Genomic DNA, 23,315 nt, shown 5'->3' with positions numbered 1-23,315 from the left:
CTATGGTACCTTTTAGGAGGATAAAGTTTCCTTCCTTATCTCTTTTAACACTATCTATTTTTGCTGCTGCTTTGTCTGAGATAAGGATTGCTACCCCTGCTTTTTTTTACTTCTGCTGAAGCAAAATATATTTTGCTCCAACCTTTTACCTTTACTCTATATGTATCTCTCTGCTTCAAATGAGTTTCTTGTAAGCAGCATATTTTAGGATTTTGGTTTTTAATCCACTCTGCTATTTGCTTTTAAGGGAGAGTTCATCCCATTCACATTCAAAGTTATGATTACTAATTCTTTATTGCCCTCCCTGCGGTCTTCCCTCTGTTTGTGTTTTTCCCCCTTTCCCCCACTTTTATCCATTTCCCCCAGTATTTTGTTTTTGAATACCACCCCCTTCAGTGTATTTGCCCTCCTATATCACACCCTACCCTTTCTTTCCCCTTTCCCTGTTCCCTTCCCTTCCTTTTGTTATTTTCCCTTATTTCTTCCACTCGCCTTCCCTTTCTCTGCCCCCCCTTTTACCTTTTTACTTCTTGAAAGGTTAGATGTTTTATAAGTTAACTGAGTATGTGTAGGTTGACTTTAAGCCAAGTCTGATGAGAAGAAGATTCAGGTTCTCCTCTACTCCCTTCTTCCCCTCTATTACCATAGGTTTTTTTGTACCTCTTAGTGTAATGAGATTTGTCCCATTCAATCCCCTCCCTCCTCCCTTCTCTTTCCTGTCCCCCTTTTTTAGGGAGGGAGTGTATTTTTTTTTTAGATCATTCTATCTAAGTCATAGAAAATTCTGAGTGTCTGTCCCTTCTAGTTCAGTATATTCTGTTGAATAGAGTCAAAATTCCTGAGAGTTATTAGTCTTTCTCCCCAGTGGAGTTAAAGCCAGTTACATCCCATTAGATATCAGTCTCATGGATAGGGCATGGATGTCCATCATTTCTGGCTAGGTATATTCTCTCTGTTAGAGTTACATTTCTCAGGATTTATGAGAGTCTCTAACACACACACACACACACCCCCCCCATGCTGGGATATAGCCAGTTTCAACTTGCTGGGTTGCATTTTTTTTCATTTTACCCCCCCCTTTTTTTTTTTACCTTTTCATGTGTCTCTTGAACCTCCTGTTTGATATCCAAATTTTCTGTTTAGCTTTGGTCTTTTCATCAGAAATTTTTGGAATTGTTCCATTCCGTTAAATGTCCATCTTTTTCCCTGGAAGAAAAGGCTCAGCTTTTGCAAGAAAGTAGATTCTTGGCTGCATTCCAAGCTCCCAAGCTCTTCGAAATATTTCGTTCCAGGCCCTTCGATCCCTTAGTGTTCATGCAGCCAGGTCCTGTGTGATCCTTTCTGTGGCTCCTTTATATTTAAATTGTTTCTTTCTGGCTGCTTGCAGGATTTTCTCTTTTATCTGATAGTTGTGGAGTTTGGCCACAACATTCCTTGGTGTTTTCCTTTTAGAATCTTTTTCTGGTGGGAATCGATGTACTCTTTCAATAACTACTTTGCCCTCCGGTTCGATGATGTCAGGGCAGTTTTCCATCACTAGATCCTGTAATGTTAAGTCCAGGCTTTTTTTCTCTTCAGTGTTTTCAGGAAGTCCTATAATTTTCAGGTTTCCCCTCCTCGATCTATTCTCGAGGTCAGTGGTTTTGTTGATGAGGTATTTCACACTTGCTTCTTTTTTTTCTATTTTTTGATTTTGTTTAACTGACTCTTGCTGTCTCGTGGAGTCATTAGTTTCTGTAGACTCCATTTTTTGGGGGGAGGAGTTTTCATTAACCTTTTCCAGTTGGTCAATTCTACTTTTGAAAGAGCTTTCCATTTGACCATTTGGGGTTTTGAGAGAATTAATTTCTTTTTGCATTTGCTCATTTGAGGATCTGAGAATTATTCTTCTTTTGTAATTGTCCAATTCTACTTTCTAAGGTTTTGTTTTCTTGTTGCAAGGTATTAATTGTCTCCCCCAAATTTTCCAGTTGATTTTTAAACTTCTTCCTTATTTCTTCAAGGAAGTCTTTCTGTGCTGGAGACCAGATTGTATTCTCCTCAGAGGTTCCAGGTCTCTTGGGTTGGGGTCTTTCCCTTCCAGGAATTTTTCTATGGATCCACCTTTTCACTGACCCTTCATTATGCTAAGACCTTGAGTTGGGTGGGGCTGGTTCACCTGGGCTTGGGATCTCTAAAGGCTTTACCGAGTGCAGTTTCTCTGGCTGGCCAGTAGGAGGTGCTGGCTGCCCTCTCTGGGGTGTCTGTGACCTTGGTTGGGAGGCCTTCTCCCTTTGCTTGAGGGAGGGAATTGGAGCTATTGAATTCTTTTGCCTTCACTCAATGGTGGGCTTTACCCTGGCCTGAGGTGTTTTCTCAGCTGGGCTGGTTCTTCTGCTCACACACCTGGGCCTGAGGCAGAAGTAGTTTGCATTTGTTTGAGAAGAGGCCTCAGTGCAATGGAGGCGTGGGCTCAGAGTTTTTCAGACCTCAGGGGCCCAGGGATGGTGTCCAGCTCTCCTGCACCAGACCTCTCCCTGCAGCCCCTTCCCCAAGCTCCAGGGGGACAGCACCAACACCAGCGCCTCTGCTTCCCGGCGGACCCAAGCCCCCTTCATTCAGCCCCAGTGCTGATCCAGCAGTTGTGGCTCTCGGGCCCTTAGACTCCTGGTTCTGATTCAGCTGTTGGTCTGGCTGATCCTGGGCTGATCTTCTTTCGGAGCTCATACTCACCTGCTGGTACTCAGCCAAGGCTGCTGCGGGAGACAAATCCTGAGGTAGATTTTCCTCTCCTGGCTTTTTTCTTTCTGGGTTTCCTGGTTTGGATTTCTTTTAAGAGGTTTGTTTCATGTGATAGATGGGGAAAAGATCAGGAGACTTTAGAACTGTGCCTGTCTTCTCTCCGCCATCTTGGCTTGGAAGTCCTGCCTCTACTCTTTAACTGAAGAATTTGTCTCATACTTTATTGAGAAAATAGAAATTGGTTTTCTTTGAGCTCCCTCTTTTTTTTTTTTGTTTTTCTTCTGTTTTTTTGCAAGGCAATGGGGTTAAGTGACTTCCTCGAGGTTGCACAGCTGGGTGTTTATTAAGTGTTGGAGGTTGGATTTGAACTCAGGTCCTCCTGACTTTAGGGCCAGTGCTCTATCCACTGCACTACCTAGCTCCCCCTTCTATATTCCATTGATTCATCAAAATGCCTTCAGGTTATCCCTCATTTTTTTCTTCTTTATTCTCCCTTAGAAGACTTAATGTGAGTTATCTTATTATATATGTTAGGAACATAGCACACATTCTTTGCTGTAAGTGTTATTGTTTCTATGAAATTGTACTTCCCTTTCTTCCTCAGAGTTGGAGTTCCATATATTTATGATGATTGTGATACATGCAATGGAAGTATTGAATTGTTTGCTTTTCTCAAAATGGGGTAGGCTTAGCTGTTGCCATCTTAGGACGTTGCCTTGCTGGTACTCTGGTCACTTCTCCTTTCCTATTGTATTTAATTTTATCTTTTTCCCTTATTAACCTTGCATATAGTTAGGGTATTATAAATGATTGTTGATGTGACATGATTTATTATAAAGCCTTTTTTTTAACTTAAATGCAGTCTTCAACAAGCATTTATTTTCTTGAAAATGTTATTGATCTTTTTGTTTTTACATTAACTAAATTTCTCAGAATTTCTCCTTTTCCTCACCTCAGAGAATTATCCCCTATTACAAAGGACATTTTTTAAAAAGAAAAAAAACCATAGAAAGGAAGAGAAAAAAATCCATTGGTTTTGATCAATATATCAAAAAAAAAGTCTGGAAAATCTATTCACTGTTTCACACTTGGAGACATCCCACTTTTACAAAGAGATGGGGAGGATGTCTTCTCATATCTCTTCTTTGAAGTCATGCTTTCAGTAAATTCTCTTAAGCAGTTCTCATGTACAGTGAATTATAGGGGTCCAAAGATAAAAATCAAAAATGGGACCTACCATCCAGCAACTTATATTTTTGTTATCTGGTGAGGCCCACCATTGTTATTGACCCTGTTTACTGTTTTATCATTGTTTCAACCTCCCACTTTTTTCAGCAAGTTGTAGATGTGAAAGAATGAAAAAGAGATAAGGGGAAAAGGAAGGCAATGATTTCTTTATATTGCTTCAATGTTCACTTTCTCATAGGGATTGTAGACTAGATATTGAAATGGCTCATAGGGAGCATATAGGATAATTTATGTCCAGTGCCCATCCTTGAACTCAATAAATAAATAAGTCATTGGCTTTAGTCTTTTTTTTAATGCAGAAATGCTGTACTGTTTGTTAGAAAAATAGTATTTTCTTTTTTACCTGCTGAATGGTAGAAGATGAAGAATTGAAGGAGTTCAGCAGTCAAAGAAGATAAAAGAAGGCATTTTCTATCTCTAGATATTCTAGACTATGGAGACTATAGATAACTTAGAATTATCTAAAACTGTTGAAATTCTAGAATTGTGTTATATTGAAAATAACTTGAAATGAACAAGACTTTTTGAAATATTGTAACAAGATTTAAAAACCTATGCTATGGCCATTTATATTTGTATGTTCATTATTGGCTCAGTTAACTAAAAATTGTCTTTCTAGCAATTGTTTTTGAAGCCTAAGTTTTGGGGGTGATGATTTAATTTTAGATATTATTTGCAATCCTATAATTTCTAATCTTAATAATATTGAGAGATTGGAGGAGTGGGAAGAGACAGGGCACAACTGAACCATCCACATAACTGTTTCAGTTCTACAGAATTGACATATAAGAACATTGCCTTGTTTTTGAAGGGTAAAGACCTTCAGCATTTGCCTGAGACAGGTGTCAATAAGGATAGTCTCAGTGTTGTGAAGTATTATGCAGTAGTCAAATACAGAAGCCGAAGAGCAAAGAAGTAGTTGAACTTAGGGTGGTAGTTTACAGACTGAGTACCTTTGGGTGATTAAATTATTTGCTTTATTTTTTTCAGGAACTTGGCTAGAATGTGATGATTTAAATGGACCATTTTGTAAAAGAAATCAGAGATTTGAAGTTCCTGCTTCAGAGATTCACATTGTTATCTGGGAAAGGAACTTTTCCAAAACAAGCAATCCATCCAGTGAAGAGATTCCTGTTAAAAAGCTGGAAAGTTTCAGCCTTGGTGATTCCAAACCAGAATCTCTGGCATTGTGTTCTGGTAGTGATGCTGCCACCGAAATATTTTCAACATTTGATCAGGAGAATATTCTAAGTTCTCCAACTACAGATCCATCAGATGCAGTAACAACAGATCACCAGTTCAGTTTACTTTCTGGTCTAGAAGATTTAGTAGATGATGATGTTATAACTTTGACACTTACAGAAATTCATGTTGATTCTGAGGGCAATCCAATTGAAAATCAGCCTGTGATAGAAGATCAGTCTATGATAAATGATAAGACAGTTGCTGAAACGGACATTTTGCAAAAACAAGAATTAAATCCAGTTGAAAATCAGCCTGTGATAGAAAATCAGTCTATGATAAATGATAAGACAGTTGTTGAAATGGACACTTTGCAAAAACAAGAATTAGTATTAACTTCACAATCAACTCCATCTAGGGAAACCCCTGAACATACTCAAACTCTACCTGCAAATGTCCTAATTCAAAATTCAAGTATTGATTTGAAATCAGATCTACTGAATCCAGAAAATACATCAGATACTATCTGCATAAATGATGTAGCACATGTGACTTCTATTCCACAAGGAGAGAAACCATTACAAATTGAAGAGACAAAAGTTAAATTTTCACCTATTGCCTTGGAGAAGGGTTCTGTATCAACTCCAGTCCTTTCACCAAAGGTTGAAAAACTCATATCTAAACAGAATGTCTTACCTCAAGAATCTAATTTGAAAACAGCAAATAATACTGCAGGAGTTTCGCAAAGTGTAGTCTTAGGTTCAACACAGAATTCTAAACAGACACAGAAAAAAAAGTTTGTAGGAAGTTGGGTGAAAGGATTACTAAACAAGGGAGTTTCTTTTATGCCATCATGTGCCTCAGCTAATGAAAGAAAGGTCCATTTGCAAAAAACAACTGACTTGAACTCTTTAGTTAAAAGGGCAAATAATTTTCGGGGCTTTAAACCTAAAGGTATAATGAATCAAATAAGTCCTCAAGCACCCAAGAAAATATCCAGGTCTGCATGCAACTCACTTCCAGTTCTTAACTCTTCACCTTCAAATATCAGTACATCTTTAATACCTGATGAAGTTCCTGAGGGTACAAAGGTTTTGACTAAATCCCCACATAAAAATGTTCATTCCCTGTCAAGTGGGATACCTCCTAAGCACAGTTTTAATGAAAATGAAAATCACATCTCTTCTGGGACATATGAGAGTCAAACCCACAAACTTCGCCTAAAACTTCTTAAAAAACTTAAGGCAAAAAAGCGAAAACTGGCCACTCTTCAGGCTCTCCAAATAAATGAAAAACCTCAAAAGAAAAGTGCAAAACACTTTCCCCAGGATGCATCTCAAAACGAATGTGAATCATTGCAAGGTCTATTAATGGAACTCCAGGATCATATCAATGCCACAGATAAAAAACCTAAGGGTACCACACATGCTAGTATTTACCTGCAGAGTAGCCCAACTCATGAAGAATTTTTAGCAGAATTACTGTCTTCTACTACAACTGCTGCCACATCAGAATTCCCAGAAGATAGAAAAAATGATTGTGAATATTTGGAGATGGTAGCTAACCATAATTTGTTACCAATACCTAGTGACTTTGTCAGTGAATTCTCTTCTGCATATCCTAGCAAAGACCATAATTATTCTAGTCCTGTAAAACAAAATCAGTATGAAATTCAAATGGACTCATTAACAAATAATTCTTGTGCTAAAACATTACACTTAGAAAATCCCCTGAAGTCAGATATTCTTGAAGAATTTTTTTCCACTTCAGTATTAAGTTCTTCAGCAGATGACATAGAATATTTACCTCATTTTGATGAATATATGTTTGACAGTTGAATGTTTGTCGGTGTCTTTAAAATATGTTTGTATTATTGCTTAGAAAAATATTAAATTATGTTTTCAAATAAACTGCACGCTGGCTGTGCTCAAATGGAAATCATTAACACTGGTTTGTGAAATGTATTGTTTATTTGAACAAAATGTTTAAGGTCCATATATTATTTCTCAGAAAGCACTGATGATCTCTGAATTAAAATGAACAAAATTCTGTTTTAACATTTGGGGATTAGTTTTTTATTTTGTGGAATTAATGCACAATTTTTTCCTACAATTTGGATATTTAGAAATATTTATCAACTTTTTGATCTCTACTGTTTTAAAATTACAAGTTATAATGATATTGGTTATAAATTATAGGACTTTAAAATCTGTATTAGGGCTTATTAATGAACGTCATATAGGAATTCTGCTGAAATTGTAATTTTTTTTTTAAAAGGAGTCTCTTGAGAGTCATAGATAATGGTAAGTTCTCAGTAAATATTTGCAAACAAAATAGCACCTCTGTACACTGTAGGAGAGAAATTTACATACCCTATATATCATGTTGGGGAGTTAGGTGGCACAATGGATAGAGTCCTGATACCGGAGTCAGACAGATTCATTTTCCTGAGTTCAAATCTGATCTCAGGCATCAGTTGTGTGATCCTGGGCAAATTATTTGACCCTATTTGTCTCAGTTTCCTCATCTGTAAAATGAACTGAAATAAAGAGGCAAACCATTCTAGTACCTTTGCCCAGAATACCCCAAATGTCGGGTAGCTGGGTGGCGTAGTGGATAAAGCACTGGCCCTGGAGTCAGGAGTACCTGGGTTCAAATCCGGTCTCAGACACTTAATAATTACCTAGTTGTGTGGCCTTGGGACAAGCCACTTAACTCCATTTGCCTTGCAAAAACCTAAAAAAAAATACCCTAAATAAGATTTTGCCAAGTTAGAAATGACTGAATAACAAAATATCTTCTCAATCCTTTTCTAAACTTGTTTTCCACTGTAAAAATAGGGTCAATTTGTCCCAGTTATTTGTATACCTGGAATGATTTTCCATGTGTTATGTTACTTCATGGTTGCTGGGATGTACAGGAATGAAGTAAATTGTCAATGTCAACTTTAAATCTGTATATTGCATTCAACAAATATTTAATGAATCTACTGAAATAACTTAAGGTGGTGGCCTTTACCACAAAAGAATAGGTAGGATTATGAGGGTAAACAGGATGTTTCACCAGATTGTGAAGGAAGACTACGGAAATTCAGTCTAATGCTACTATTCAAAGGCATTCTGGCCTGAGAATCTTGTATTCTCAACTGTGCCAGTGGAAAATGCCAGAACTAATGTGCTGGAATGTCTTCCAAGAAACTGGTTCTAAAGAAAATGGTTCTAAAGGTTAGCCAGAGGATGATTAGATATCCTGGTTCCATTTTGTTTTGCCTACTAACACTTGATGGGAAAGTCAAATCTTTTTAAATCAGAAATTCTTAACTTGGGTGTCTATGAAGGAAAAAAAGCACACCTAATAACTTATAGTATAATTCTTTTCTGTTGTAATCCTATGTGTTTTATTTTATGCATTTGAAAACATTCTGAGAAGGGATTAACAAAATATTTCACCAGACTACCAGAGGGGTCTGTGACATGGAAAAGAATTTAAAATTTCTATTTTAAAATATACTAGTCAAGATATCTCACATAAAACATATGAACATGTTTGAAATAGATTTCTTTAGTATATTTAATACTCCCAGGAAGAGATTCCTGAATAGCCTTTCAACACCCACTGAACATGCTATAATAAAAAGTATTGACTGACTTTCGTTCTAGTCATAGGTATTCAATACCTACTGTAAAATATGCACAGTACTGTGCACAGTGGAGGTAGTCATCCAAGAAGATGCTGCTAGTCCCTGCCGTTAAGGAGCTTCTCAATGTAATATGGAAGATAGATGAAACACAAATGACTATCAACAAAAGGCTTAAAATAAGTTTAAAAAGTTGTAGTATTTTCTACAAGTGTTATAGGGGTCATCTCAGATAAACCAGAAGAATGTCTAGAATTGAATTCTTAAGACATATCCATGGGACAGATGGAGAAAGGCTATCTTGTAACTGATTTTCAAGTGGGAAAGGGGAAAAAAGACCTTATCTTACTGTGAGTTTATCTTAGTGAAATTCCCTGATTGACTCTTACCAACATGTGCCAGTACTTATAGCTGTTGCTGCCACAGTTGGCATTTACCTCTGTTTCTAAGATAGTATAACCAAGTTTTACTTAACCGAAGTTGCATCTATAAATTTACTGTCAAGTCATACACAGGTTGTGCAAAAAAACTGTTCAAACAGAATTTCAGGACATAATCAACATTGAGTCTTTGATACTGTGTCAGTGTCTTGCTTTCAGCATATGAAGATTATCTCTAATCCACTTAGTTATTCTGTGATTAATGGCACCTAGTTGCTCCCTGGCATTTCAATATCTACTTAACTTGTACTTGGTGTATGAAAGATTTAAAGCCCTTAGCCATATCTCTGATTTACAAAGTAGTTAAGGATGATCAACCTTGTCTAGCCTGATTTTAAGAAGACAAGTGAAATAAGAATCTATTTCAAAAGATGTGAACAGTTTTCCAAGTTTGAAATTCTGTCAACCACATACCAAAAAAAAAAATACTCCTAACCAGGAATAATAAGAGAAATGCATTTAGGACAACTGGGATGCCTTAGCCATCAAATTGGAAATAGTTTGACTTGAATAATAAGCAGTTGGGTGGAGTTGCACCAACTGAAAATTTGCCAAACTGGAGAAAATTATTTGAAATTTAAGGTAGAAAGTTAGCAGTTCATTCTACTTTGCCCAGAAATTACATTATGGAGCATATATCCCACAAGGTCACAAGAAGAAAGGTCCTATATCTCAAAAAACTCAGCTATCCTTGGTCATTAAAAACTGGTAAAGTACACGCACTTGGATTGGGAAAATCTGAACAAATACTATTGTTTAAATATAGTGGAAGCTGACAGAATTTAGAGAAATTTGAAGATATATAAACAAGGAAAGAGCACAATCAGTGGAAGAATAATTACAATTTATAGGAATATAAGCTTAAATTAAAAGATAACTTAAATGACTTATTGGTTCTAGATATTAAAATAGTCTGAAGAAATAATGAGTTATAAATGTAGAACGTTGCATGAACTGTCAGTTGTAACTTATCAGGTGGTTTTGCTTAAGGTTTTTCTTAAAAAACAGTGGTCTGGGAAACTTGGAAAATAATTGTTGTCGAAATGTATCAATAAAATAGTATTTAAAAAAATCTTTAAATAGTTAACCTAGTTCTTCCTGGGTCAACTCTGTATTGTTTATTAATTCGGCCTTTGCTCCAATGAATCTGAACTCATTGATCTGAATATTTCCCTTGGTGATGCAGATTGCAACGTATCCTTGCTTATCTATCCTGTACAATTCTTTTACACAATCCAAAAATTTGCCTCCTCGAGTCCAGGCAAAATGCTGGAGGATTTCCTTGATTTCTTTTGATATCATGGAGTATTAGTGAAGCATTCAGATTCTATTATCTCTTACCCTACTCAAATGACCCAGACTAGTTTCTGTTGAATTCTTACTTTTTGGGGTGGCTAGATGGTGCAGTGGATAAAGCACTGGCCCTGAAGTCAGGAGTACCTGGGTTCAAATCCGGTCTCAGGCACTTAATAATTACCTAGCTGTGTGGCCTTGGGCAAGCCACTTAACCCCATTTGCCTTGCAAACCCCCCCAAAAAATAATTCTTACTTTTTTTGTCTTGATTTGTAGCACCTCACACAATCCCTTGTATGTCATAGACAATGTTTAGCCCATTAATAGGGATTGATTGAAGACCACAGTTTGGGTTGTTTGCTTTAATTTGTTTAGTTTCAGAAGGTTCACATAGTAAGTACTTCATAAATATTATATGCTTCCCTCCATACTGGCACCCAGAATCTGTCCTTGCCTTCTTATTTTGCACAATACTCATCCATGACTCGAGTACAGTATTGGACACTGCTTTTCCATTTCATCCTGCCAACTAGTGTGCTGGAGACTTCTTTAGGACTTTTAAATATTCTGTAATGCAGAACTGACCTGTCCATTTGCTATCCTTCACTTAGTATCCATCAATTCTTTGTCCTCTTGTTCATTTTAGGGGTATCTTTTATATGTGAGAAATTGTGGTGTTCCATGGTCCAGTTTAATAGCATCACTGGAATCTAAAAGTAGGTTTTCATGTCAGGATTGTTGAAATTAATTTCAAGGATTTCTTTGGCATCATTATGTATCAGACACTGACCTGGGCACTATGGATGCAAAGCCTCTTGGAACATCAACCCTCAGTCTTTCCTGCCCATGAGGGGAACAACATTGAAAATAAAGACAATGTAATGTGAGAATGAGGCAAGCAAAGTAAAAGTAATTTGGGAGAGAATTAACCAGGAAATCAGAGCTCATAGAGTGGGTGATAGATGAACTGACTTTTGAAAGGTGTTAGGAATTCCTAAGGAGTGGAGGCTAGAAGGGAAAGCCCTCCAATTCACCTGTACAAAGGCAAGATGAAAGCATGTAGGAGAAATAGTCAATCAGTTTGGAACAAAGTGTGTGGAGTGGGTAATCATTTTTGCAAGTTAGATTGGAACTAGATTATAAGGACTTCTAATTGCATAAAGAGTTTGTATTTCATCTTGTAGACCCCTGAAAACTTTTTGAGCTAGAGAGACATAGACACGCTATGTATTTGACTGCTCAGTGAATGATAGATTGGAGAAAGATCTGAGGGAAGTAGATCATTTAGGAGGCTATTTCAGTAGTCATGGTCTGAGATAATACCAGACTGAATCTGGTGGTTGTGTTGTGAGTGGAAAGAAGGGAAAAGTGAGAGATTAGCAGAGGTAAAACTGGCTCAACTTGAAAAGGAACTGGATTTGGTGGCTTATTGAGAATGAAGAAACAAAGATAACTTTTCGATTACAAATTTGGGTGACAAAGCATATGCCCCCTTTATGGAATTTAAAAGGAAAGAAGTTTAGAGGGAAAAAAATCCTCTATTGGGCTTGGCAATCTTGAGATACCTATGTGACACCCAAGTGGAGGTGGACAGCAGGCAACTGATCATGTACTGCATCATAGGAGAGTTGAGAGCTGGGTATGTAAATATAGACAATACCTAGAGTCTGGTTGAAACAATATGATAATCATGCAAAGAAGACTGAGGACAGGTAGAAGAGTCTGGAGACAGCAGTGTTATGCAAACCTGGAATAGAAAAACTAAAAGGTGTTCAGCAAAATCAAAAATTTCAATGAAGTCAAAGAGAATAAGGATGGAGAAAAGATCACTGAGGTTACTAAGAAAAAGAAATTGGGGCACCTAGGTGGAGCAGTGGGGGGCTGCTAGGTGGTGCAGTGGATAGAGCACCAACCCTGGAGTCAGTAGTACCTGAGTTCAAATCCGGCCTGAGACACTTAATTACCTGTGTGGCCTTGGGCAAACCACTTAACCCCATTGCCTTGCAAAAACTTAAAAAAAAGATCGTTAGTAATTTGGGGGAGAATAATTTCAATCAAGTCATACAACAAATCAAACTACAAAGGATCTGAGAAATGAGTACAAAGTGTAAGTCACAATGAGTATCAATGTTTTCTACAGATTCGGATCTGAAAATGGAGACAAATGGTTATAATTTGAGTGAATGATGGGTCAAGTGAAAGTTTTTTTTAAGAACGGGAAATAAGGGATTGTGAAGGAGCTAAGGAATATGAAGAAGCAAAATAAAAAAATACAGATAATTGAAGGATCAAATTTCTGAAAGAGGGGAGAGAATAGGATGAAATGAAAGGTTCTCTTTGAGGAATTGATGTTGGCAAAAAGTCACTCTTCTTCCAAAGAAGGAGAAAAAGTGGAGAGGAGAGGAGAGCAGTGAAGTTTACATCTGCAGTATTAGAGAACTTATGGCTTCCATTTTTTTTCAGCAAAATTTAAATCACCTTTGTATTAGAGGGTGTGGAGGGAGTAGTAGTTTGAAGAGAAAACACTGAAATATGCCATAGAAGTACACTAGCATTCATCAGGAAAGAATGAAAGGCTTGGCAGATAGCAGAGGAAATACAATTGAGGTTAGATTTGTGGTGGACAAATGACCATGTAACTGAAAGTGCTACATCAGTTCCCAAATGCACCCCAACCTACTCCCTTCCTTCAAATCACTTGTCCATCTGTAGTATCTATTGATAATGGATTCATTAATGAATTAACTTACTGTACCACCCAATCAACTGCTTATCATAGGGTTGATCAATAAACATCCGTTGGGGGGGGGGGGGTTGCATGGCAATGGGGTTAAGTGATTTGCCCAAGGTCACACAGGTAATTATTAAGTCTTGGAGGTTGAATTTGGTTTTTTGTACTTAAAGATTTTATTTATTTTGAGTTTTCAATTTTTCCCCAATCTTACTTCCCTCCCCCCAACCCCACAGAAGGCAATTTGCCAGTCTTTACATTCTTTTCATGGTATACATTGATCCAAATTGAATGTGATGAGAAAGAAATCATATCCTTAAGGAAGAAACAAAGTATAAGAGATAATATTAGACAATAATATATCAGATTTTTTTCTAAATTAAAGTTAATAGTCCTTGGTCTTTGTTCAAACTCCACAGTTCTTTCTCTGGATACAGATGGTATTCTCAATTGCAGACAGCCCCAAATTGTCCTTGATTGTTGCACTGATGGAATGAGCAAGTCCATCAAGGTTGATCATCACCCCCATGTTGCTGTTAGGGTGTACAATGTTCTTCTGGTTCTGGTCATCTCACTCAGCATCAGTTCATGCAAATCCTTCTAGGCTTCCCTGAATTCCCATCCTTTCTGGTTTCTAATAGAACAATAGCATTCCATGACATACATATACCACAGTTTGTTAAGCCATTCCCCAATTGAAGGACATTTACTTGATTTCCAATTCTTTGCCACCACAAACAGGGCTGCCATGAATATTTTTGAACAAGTGATCAGAGATTGAATTTGAACTCAGATTCTCCTGACTCCAGGGCTGGTGCTCTATCCACTGCATCACCTAGCCACCCCTATCCATTTGTTTTTTAATCTTAGGTTTTTTTAAAATCACTTCTGATTGTTGATCTCTTTAAGCACTCCCTACAGCTTTCTAGGGCTCATTGCTATCAGCACAGTTCTATCCATAAAGAGAATCATCTTTGGAGAACTTTAACTTCAGTAGTTAATTCTACATCCATTTGGACTATGCAGATCTTTTTCATACCAGTGGCCTACGACTATGTAGCCTGTTTCATGCTCTACTTGACAATGTTAATCAGAGGTTCATTAAACAAAGTTATCTCTGCATTGTACCTCTCAGGGAATCCTAAAAGCTTTTAGCATATACATACATACATACATACATATATATATATATGTATATATATGGGAGACACTACTTTTGGTAGTCATTCAAAGTCCATTTTGCTCCACCAGCTCAAAAGCTTTAAAAAAAATCAACAAAAAATAGATCTTCCATTTTACTTTCAATTCACTGTATGACAGCAGAAATGTGGTCTGCTATAGAAAATAATTTGTGAAAGCCTGTATTTTCTCTTCTCATTTTTATCAAAGATATATTTGGCATATGTATAGATCATTCTTGTAAGAATTTTGTAGAGATGACAGATTAACTACTATGAATTAAAGTTATTGGTGTCTTTAATCTTCATTCTTTTTGGAAGTTGGAATTGGGGAGGATATCTATTGTTCTAAATATCTGAAAATATTTTGAGATATCCTCTTTTTTCAGTAATTTTTAAAACTAATCTCATTACTTTGAAAAACAGGAATTCTGCTATATGTGTATATCTTTATAAATGCATACATGTATGTATTTGAGCTATATTTCTCATAGCATATAGAACTCTGCATTTGTTTTGAAATGTTCTTTCCTCATAGCTATAAATAATAATGAATAATACCCTGACTATGGTGCCACAGCAGAGAAAGGAGTCAATTCTTTAAGACATCTTATAGTCACTACATTTTAAATATATTTGTCTTTCTCTCTTAATAATCTATCTTCCTTTTCAACAGGAGGGAGCTAGTATTGGTTTTTTTTATTTACTTGAATTCAACTTTCCTATAATAAACTTTTCATTTATATTATTTTAGTCCTATATATTAATTTTTCCATGTTTGTTGCATTTTCAGGGTGATCTTTTTCAGGTTAAGCTCTTCATGAACAGGATATATATCCTATGATCCTTTAAGTTTTCTGTTGTCTCTCTGTGCACAATCAAACCTACTCTGTCAACTCTTTTATTTGACTTTACAAGAACTGTGAGTCATCACCTCATGGAACTGCAAAATCCTTTTTTTTTTTAATGTTTAAGGAGATTTATTTATTTATTTTGAATTTTACAATCCCCCCCCCATCTTGCTTCCCTCCCCCCACCCCCCGAAGGCAATTTGTCAGTCTTTATGTTGCTTCCATAGTATAACACTGATCTCAGTTGAATGTGATGAGAGAAAAATCATATCCTTAAGGAAAAAAAAAGTATAAGAGATAGCAAAATTACATAATAAGATAACTTTTTTTTTTTAAATTAAAGCCAATAGTCTTTGGTCTTTGTTCAAACTCCATAATTCTTTCTCTGGATACAGATGATATTCTCTATCACAGCTACTCCAAAATCATGCCTAATTGTTGCACTGATGGAATGAGAAAGTCCATTAAGACTGGTTGGTCATCACCCCCAAACAACATCCTTTTTAAAAATTATTTCATTTATCGATTCATTTCTGGCTATATAATGTCAATATTGATATGATTCATTTCCTCCAGGAAAAAAAATCAACTCATTGTCTATTGAACAAAAAGCTAACATTTAGAATATCAACAATTAAGTTAATATGATGTTCTTTGCCCCTTGCTCTCCTTTAAGGACTTCATAATTATAAAATATATGCATAATTTTTTGATTAACATACCAAAACCAACATAATACAAATCTTATTATCTCTTTTTTTAAAAATGATGATAAAATTTGGGCTGTATTAACTACATAGGATTTGGATTTTTTCTTTTAGTTTTTTGCAAGGCAATGAGGTTAAGTGACTTGCTCAAGGCCACACAGCTAGGTAATTATTAAGTGTCTGAGGTCGGATTTGAACTCAGATACTCCTGACTCCAGGGCTGGTGCTCTATCCACCACATCACCTAGCTTCCCCTGGATCTTTTTTTTTAATATGTTATTTATTTTGAGTTTTACAATTTTTCCCCTAATCTTACTTCCCTCCCCCCCACCCCCCACAGAAGGCAATTTGCCAGTCTTTACATTCTTTCCATGGTATACATTGATCCAAATTGAATGTGATGAGAGAGAAATCATATCCTTAAGGAAGAAACAAAGTATAAGACACAATAAGATCAGACAATAAGATATCGTTTTTTTTTCCTAAATTAAAGGTAATAGTCCTTGGTCTTTGTTCCAACTCCACAGTTCTTTCTCTGGATACAGATGGTATTCTCCATCTCAGATATTCCAAAATTGTCCCTGATTGTTGCACTGATGGAATGAGCAAGTAGGATTTGGACCTTGGCAGAAAGAATGGAATGGTAAGAGGGAAGAGAACAAGAAAGAAATAATTCTTCTAGGCCACCATGACAATGCTGAAACTCCAAATTCTATGGGTATGTTCCACCTTCCTATCTTCTAGGTTTCTGTTCATCTTGATCCTCTGGACCAGGACCTACATCACTGTACCAGTTGAAACCCTACTCATCCTTTGAGGCACAGATTAAAATGCACCTCCTATATGAGGCTATTTTTTCCCTCTTTCCTGCCTCTTTCTGCCACTCCACAAAGTGAGAAATGAGGCCTTCCTTTTGGGAACTTTTGAAATCCTTTGTTATGATTTTTCACATCCTTCTTTGCATTAAATTTATTTGTACATATGTCTTGCTCTGCCTCCTTATATCTCCCTCCAGACTATAAAGTACTTCAAGGAAGAAACCATTTCAAACATCTTTACATCACACTTGGTCCCAGACACACATTATGCATTCAATACATTTTGTGAATCTAATTGAAATTCCAAAATGCCCAGAATCCCATTACTGTTATAATTAAGCTCTCAGGTCATGAGTAGAGAAAGATCAACAAGAAAAGGATTCATTTTTTTGTCCTTTTTGGTTTATGCACACACAGGCAATGAATCTATTGTTTGAGGCAATGGGGAAGTTGTATGTGACTACCATATTGCAAAGTAATTAGTAGGAATGCAGTACAGAATTATGTTGCTGGTTGCTTTGGAAAGTGCTGATCTTTGCCTACATTTTAGAGTCCTTTCATAAAAAATTTTGTAATATAGGACTTGGAGTAAGAAGTATACTAATATTGGGGGCAGCTAGGTGGCACAGTGGATAAAGCACCAGCCCTGGAGTCAGGAGTACCTGGGTTCAAATCTGGTCTCAGACACTTAATAATTACCTAGCTGTGTGGCTTTGGGCAAGCCACTTAACCCCGTTTGCCTTGTAAAAAAAACCCTACCCCCCCCAAAAAAGAAGTAAGTATACTAATATAGACATCAACATCTCCATTAAGGTCAATGAAGGTTATTAACCATGAGTAGGACTGACTCTAAGGAAAACTGAAGTAGGTCATATTCTTTCCTCATCCCAATTTCCTCTTTATGCATTCCTATTCCCCTTCTTTCCACTCTCTTCTAACTGACTGTATTTATTGGTACTCACTGCAATGCCAGTTTGTGATCCCCTCTGTTGAAAATCTTCTCTCTTTAAAAATTCAGCCCTTATCCCTATGAGTTGTCATGAAAGAAAGTGAGCTAATAATGTAATTCATATTAAGATGTGAATGTCTGATAAAAGCTTCAACTGCTCATCCTCTGGGGTATTTCCATCTTTTAAAAGTAGTAATCCTTAACAGTGGGATTTCAGATAATGTGGCTTGTGAATGTACCAAGAGTGGCAGATAATACGGATCTTGGAAAATCTTCTGGAATCAGTCAGGTAGCTTTATAAAGGTTATAGTCTGTGTTAGCCTAGTAGGCTGGTAAAGGTATAACAGGTACCTATTGGGGAAAAATGTGCATGATGTAGATTTTAAAATTTAATCTGAATCATTAATATTTTCCTTATTACTATCTTGAATCTAGACAATCAATAAAACAACAGACCAAGTTCAACTCTATAGCTTTATGAGTTATAAATACTCATACTGAAAATTTAACAGTCAGCTCTCTCCAGTCAAGTTGATCCTTCCTGGCTATAATGTTTATCAACAAAATGACATATGCCAGAAGTGACTTAGATTATATCATTAAGGTCATTGATGAATGAGAGACAACAAACAGACAACCTAAATGCATGTTGGTATCACGAAGATAGTTAAAGAAAGGTCCAAAAGAAGGCTTGTCATGCTTTATGTACCTTTATAGAGGGTTCATGGAAAGACAGGAATAAAAGAAGTTAGAGCAATTCCAGAGGAAGAAACCAAATAAGCTATAAGTGATCTCTCCCAATCTTGGTCCTCTTCCTGTACCCCCAAAACAGAACAAACAAGCAAAAACCCCCCACAGGTATCAGATAAGTTTCATAAGTGAATTGTATCAAACCTTATAAGAACAATTTCTTTCAACATTTTGTAAACTGAAAAAAATTGGATTAAATAAAAGTGTGTGTGTGTGAATCTTGCCAAATTTCTTCTATGACCCAAATGCAGTCTAGACTCATTAATCAAGGAGAGTCAAATTGAAGGAAATTATGCTCATTGATACAAATATCAATGATCATTGATACAAAAATTTGGTACTAGTTAAAAAATAGTGTGATTGATCCATGTAATAGATACATTTAGCAGGAGTATATATATCTAGTACCATAGAGTAAAAAAGTTCCAGCTTCTGGAAGAAGAACTTACTACTGATTAAAAACTGCTAGAAAAACTGGGTAACAACATTAAGAAATTAGATTTAGATCAACACTGTACATCTTATAGCAAGATAAACTAATGGATATGTGACCTGAATATAGAAGGTCAATCATAAACAAATTAGAGAAAAAACATAAAAATTACCTATTTGACCAAAGTATAGAGAGGATCTTAGAAGACAAAACTGATAATTTTATTCCATTTAATAAATCCAATAAACCTAAAATTAAAAGAAAAACAAGTGGGTAAACAATCTTTGCAGCAAGTTTCTCTACCATAGATCTCATTTCTAAGCTAAATAAGAAATGATTCAAATTTATATTAAGAGTAATTTTCCAGTTGATAAACGGTCTAGGGATATGAATAGGTAATTTTCCAGAGAAAGAAGAGGAAACTTTAGCCCTATGAAAAAATGCTTCAAGTCACTAATAATTAGCAAAATGAAAATTAAAGCCATTATGAGATGACAAAAATGGAAAATGGAGAGGCTTCAGAAAACAAGCACCCTTATGTATTTTTGGTGGAACTGTGAATGGGTCCAACCATTTTTGGAAATCAATTTGGACTTGCAAAATGAGTAGAACCAGGAGAACAATTTATACACCTGCAACAATATTGTTAAAATAACTTTGAAAGTTATAAGAATTATGACCATCCACAATTTCTGAAGAAAGCTGATAAACTATGCCATCAATCTCACAAAAAAGAGGTGGTGAAGACAGGACACAAGAGGAGATAGATTTTTTGGGGGGATGCCATTGATGTGGGAATATGTTTTGTTTGATTATGTATATTTATTGCAAAGGGTTTGTTTTTCTTTTCTCTTCCCCAAAAGGGAGGTGGTAGAGAGGGAGAAAAAACTAGATTTCCATTTATTAAAAGAATAAAATTTAATTAAAAGAAAAAAGCATAGAATGAGAACATATATGGAAGTTGCGATTGCTTTTGTAGGGAGAGCACGCACATCAGCTTTGGAGCTTCTATTTAAGAAGGAACCTTAGAACATCTCATTTCTCATCTGGTTTCACTTTTGTGGGGCTTCTGTGATGTCCCCCCCTTGCCCCAGGAAGTTCATTATTGGAATAAATTCATTAGTCTTCAAGATCCCAGAATCTTTGGGACTCCACCTCATACTACCCTCTGTTCCTCTGTTGGGAGAGTGTAGTAAGAAACTACAAAACTTCCATTTAAAAAGGTAGTTCATATGCCCAAAGGGCAACAAAAATGTGCATACCCTTTGATCCAGCAATACCACTACTGGGTCTATACCCTGAAGAGATGATGAAAAAAGGTAAAAACATCACTTGTACAAAAATATTCATAGCAGCCCTGTTTGTGGTGGCAAAGAATTGGAAATTAAGTAAATGTCCTTCAATTGGGTAATGGCTTAGCAAACTGTGGCATATGTATGTCATGGAACACTACTGTTCTATTAGAAAACAGGAGGGATGGGAATTCAGGGAAGCCTGGAAGGATTTGCATGAACTGATGCTGAGTGAGATGAGCAGAACCAGAAAAAACACTGTACACCCTAACAACAACATGGGGTGATGATCAACCTTGATGGACTTGTTCATTCCATCAGTGGAACAATCAGGGACAATTTGGGGCTGTCTGCCATGGAGAATACCATCTGCATCCAGAGAAAGAACTGTGGAGTTTGAACAAAGACCAAGGACTATTAACTTTAATTTAGGAAAAAATCTGATATTTTATTGTCTGATCTTGTTATCTCTTATACTTTATGTTTCTTCCTTAAGGATATGATTTCTCTCTCATCACATTCAATTTGGATCAACGTATCCCATGGAAAGAATGTAAAGACTGGCAAATTGCCAGTCAAAATAGTGCCATCTTTAAAAAATAAAAAAATAAGAAAAGGTAGTTCATTTCAGAACATCCCATTTCTTCCCTGGATACATTACTTTAGGACTTCACTGACATCTATATTATACTTCCTTGGTACCTTTCCCCTCTCCTTCATCTTTTCAACTTCCTCTTTGAGTGTTATTTTCCCTCTCTTCCCCATTGGATGGTAAGCTCCTAGAGATCAGAGATTTTTTTTTTATATTTGTGTCTCCAGCATTAGCTGACTGTCTGTCTGACATATTAAGCATTTTAATAAATGTATATTATTGACTTTATCACTGATTAAACCATGAATCTCTCAATCAATCAAAAGTACATTTATTAAGCATCTACTAAGAGTTAGTTACCATGCTAAATATTGGAGGTGCAAAGACAAAGGTGAAATAGTCTTTGCCTTCAAGGGGCTAACAATGTTAATTGGGAGACTACCAGTTTATGCATACATCAAAGTATTTTGGATTTGAATCCACAATATCTCTCATCTCAATCTTTTCATTTACTTATTCTACCAAAATCTCAGTTCTGTCCCCTATCCTCTATGAATGAAGACAAAGATCTTATTGAGTCATTCCTCTATTCCAAAACCCTCAATGACTCCCTGTTCCCTACAGGATAAAATTTTTTTATAAACCTCTACTTGAACACCTTCTCAAATTCCTAGCTCTTTTTGGTTTTTATATCCCACATATCTTGTGGGATATGTCCCTTATACTCAGCAAAAACTTAGAATCTGTTGAATGAATGAATATTTTTAAGCTGTATCATCTTGGATAAGACACAAGACTTTAAGACTCAGTTTCCTTATCTGTAAAATGGAGCTAATACTTCCATTATTTACCTTGATAAGTTGGTGTGAGGAAAGCAGCATGATAACCCTAAGGTGCTCTAAAAATGTGAATTAGTTTAACAGATACAAATTTTTACCTTTTAGACTAAGGCTTAAATTACAAGGTGAATAATTGAATTCTGTGAACTGGGTTTCTATTCCTTTCAATTCTAGTTTCTGCTCATTCATATAGTATGGATCCCACAGGTAATCTTATTTTTAGAGATAGATAACTAATGTACCAGAGATAAAAGCATTTATTTCTGTATTTTAATTTACTTTTTCTTTAAAAGATAGAGCTTGTCTTCTTTATTAATGTAACAATTTGAAATAGGTTGCTTTTGAATAAAAGATGAACATGCTTAGAATAATCTTGGAATAATATTATAAATAAAGAGTAAGATTTAAAAGAAATAGACACATCTAACCATAATGTGTCTGATGACCATGAATGCTTTTCTCTTTCTTAAAAATTCAGTCTAACTTCCATATTTTCTCAGACTTATTAGGTAAGTTTCACTTGAAACCTTCTTTGAGACAGCATTCATCACTTGGATTTCAGAGATAAATGAAGAGAAATCTCTTTCCTTTTCCTATTCTGGCTAGATAGCACACTTGTGATAGAATATCTGGAAAACTTATGTTCATTTTGTTGTTTGCTTTATCAGTGAGGTGTCAATTTTGCCTCTTCATAAGCTCCATGATAAATAAGGTAACTCAACTACTTTTCTCTTTCTCCTTCTTCAAACTGCCAAAAATGCTGCAGCAAAACAAAAGATGCCACATATCCTCTACAATCAACAATGTAATTTTGCAGCTAGGACTGGCCTGGGGTGTCTCTTACTACTATAAAAATTAGCTTGCACAGGATAGCTTAAAGTCACTAATTCATCAGGTTAATACCTTTCAGCATCCTTAAGCCTGTGTTTAAAGGGGCTTTGCACATTTAACCTTTTAAGCTTTCAAATATTTTGAACAAAACCATTTGAGAACAAATGAATTACTTGTAGTGTATAGATGCACACAATGCCTAGCAGTACATTTCTATATAACATATTAATTATTCTAATGGAGAATGTTCTCAAACTTTCTCAGTCACCAATGGAAAGAAATAGAGCTGTTTGCTTGCTCTCATGCTGTTTAGTTTAATGTTTTCAGGCAGGTTAGATGCCTTCAACAAGAACAAAAATGCTATTAAGGTCAGCTTACTCCACTGCTGGCAAGTTATTTGACTTGAAAAGGCTACAAGTTGATTTTTTTTTGTTTGTTTCAAGATTGTGTACTTAACTTATTCTCTTGAGGTTGAGATGCAACAATGAAGCCAACACAAGACTGTAGACCTTCAGTCTGGTAGATAGTTTAATACCTCTTCTCTTCTCCATTTCCCTTCAGAGCCTTCCATACACTGAACTAGCTCTGGCAATGCATGGGTCAACCTCATTATCAATGTGTATATCCCTGGAAAGTATACCGCCTAGGTAAGTGAACTTATCCACAGAATTCAAAATTTCTCTATTTGTTTTAATTGATGGTTCCAAGTACGGATAGTGCAAGTGCTGACTGTTTTCTTGGTTTTAATTATGAGACCAAAGTTAGCACAAGCAGCAAAGAATCCATCCTTACTTTGTTGCATCTCAGACTGCATTGACGTGC

General features: G+C 36.1%; 1 protein-coding gene across 3 annotated transcripts in view; it reads left to right on the top strand.

The window, feature by feature from the left end:
* USPL1 (ubiquitin specific peptidase like 1) overlaps positions 1-7,208 on the top strand; it is a 50,960-nt gene extending 43,752 nt beyond the window's left edge. For all 3 annotated transcript variants that reach the window (XM_074216111.1, XM_074216110.1, XM_074216112.1), the window contains one exon: positions 4,960-7,208. In XM_074216111.1, coding sequence (XP_074072212.1) covers positions 4,960-6,989 — 2,030 coding nt within the window. In that variant the 3' untranslated portion in view covers positions 6,990-7,208. The remainder of the gene's footprint in view (positions 1-4,959) is intronic.
* The last annotated feature ends 16,107 nt before the right edge of the window (positions 7,209-23,315 follow it).

Source organism: Macrotis lagotis, chromosome 1 (genome assembly GCF_037893015.1).
Source record: "Macrotis lagotis isolate mMagLag1 chromosome 1, bilby.v1.9.chrom.fasta, whole genome shotgun sequence".
In the NCBI taxonomy this organism is placed as follows: domain Eukaryota; kingdom Metazoa; phylum Chordata; class Mammalia; order Peramelemorphia; family Peramelidae; genus Macrotis; species Macrotis lagotis.
Note: the sequence above shows the minus strand (reverse complement) of the source record. Positions and strands in the feature narration are given on the sequence as shown.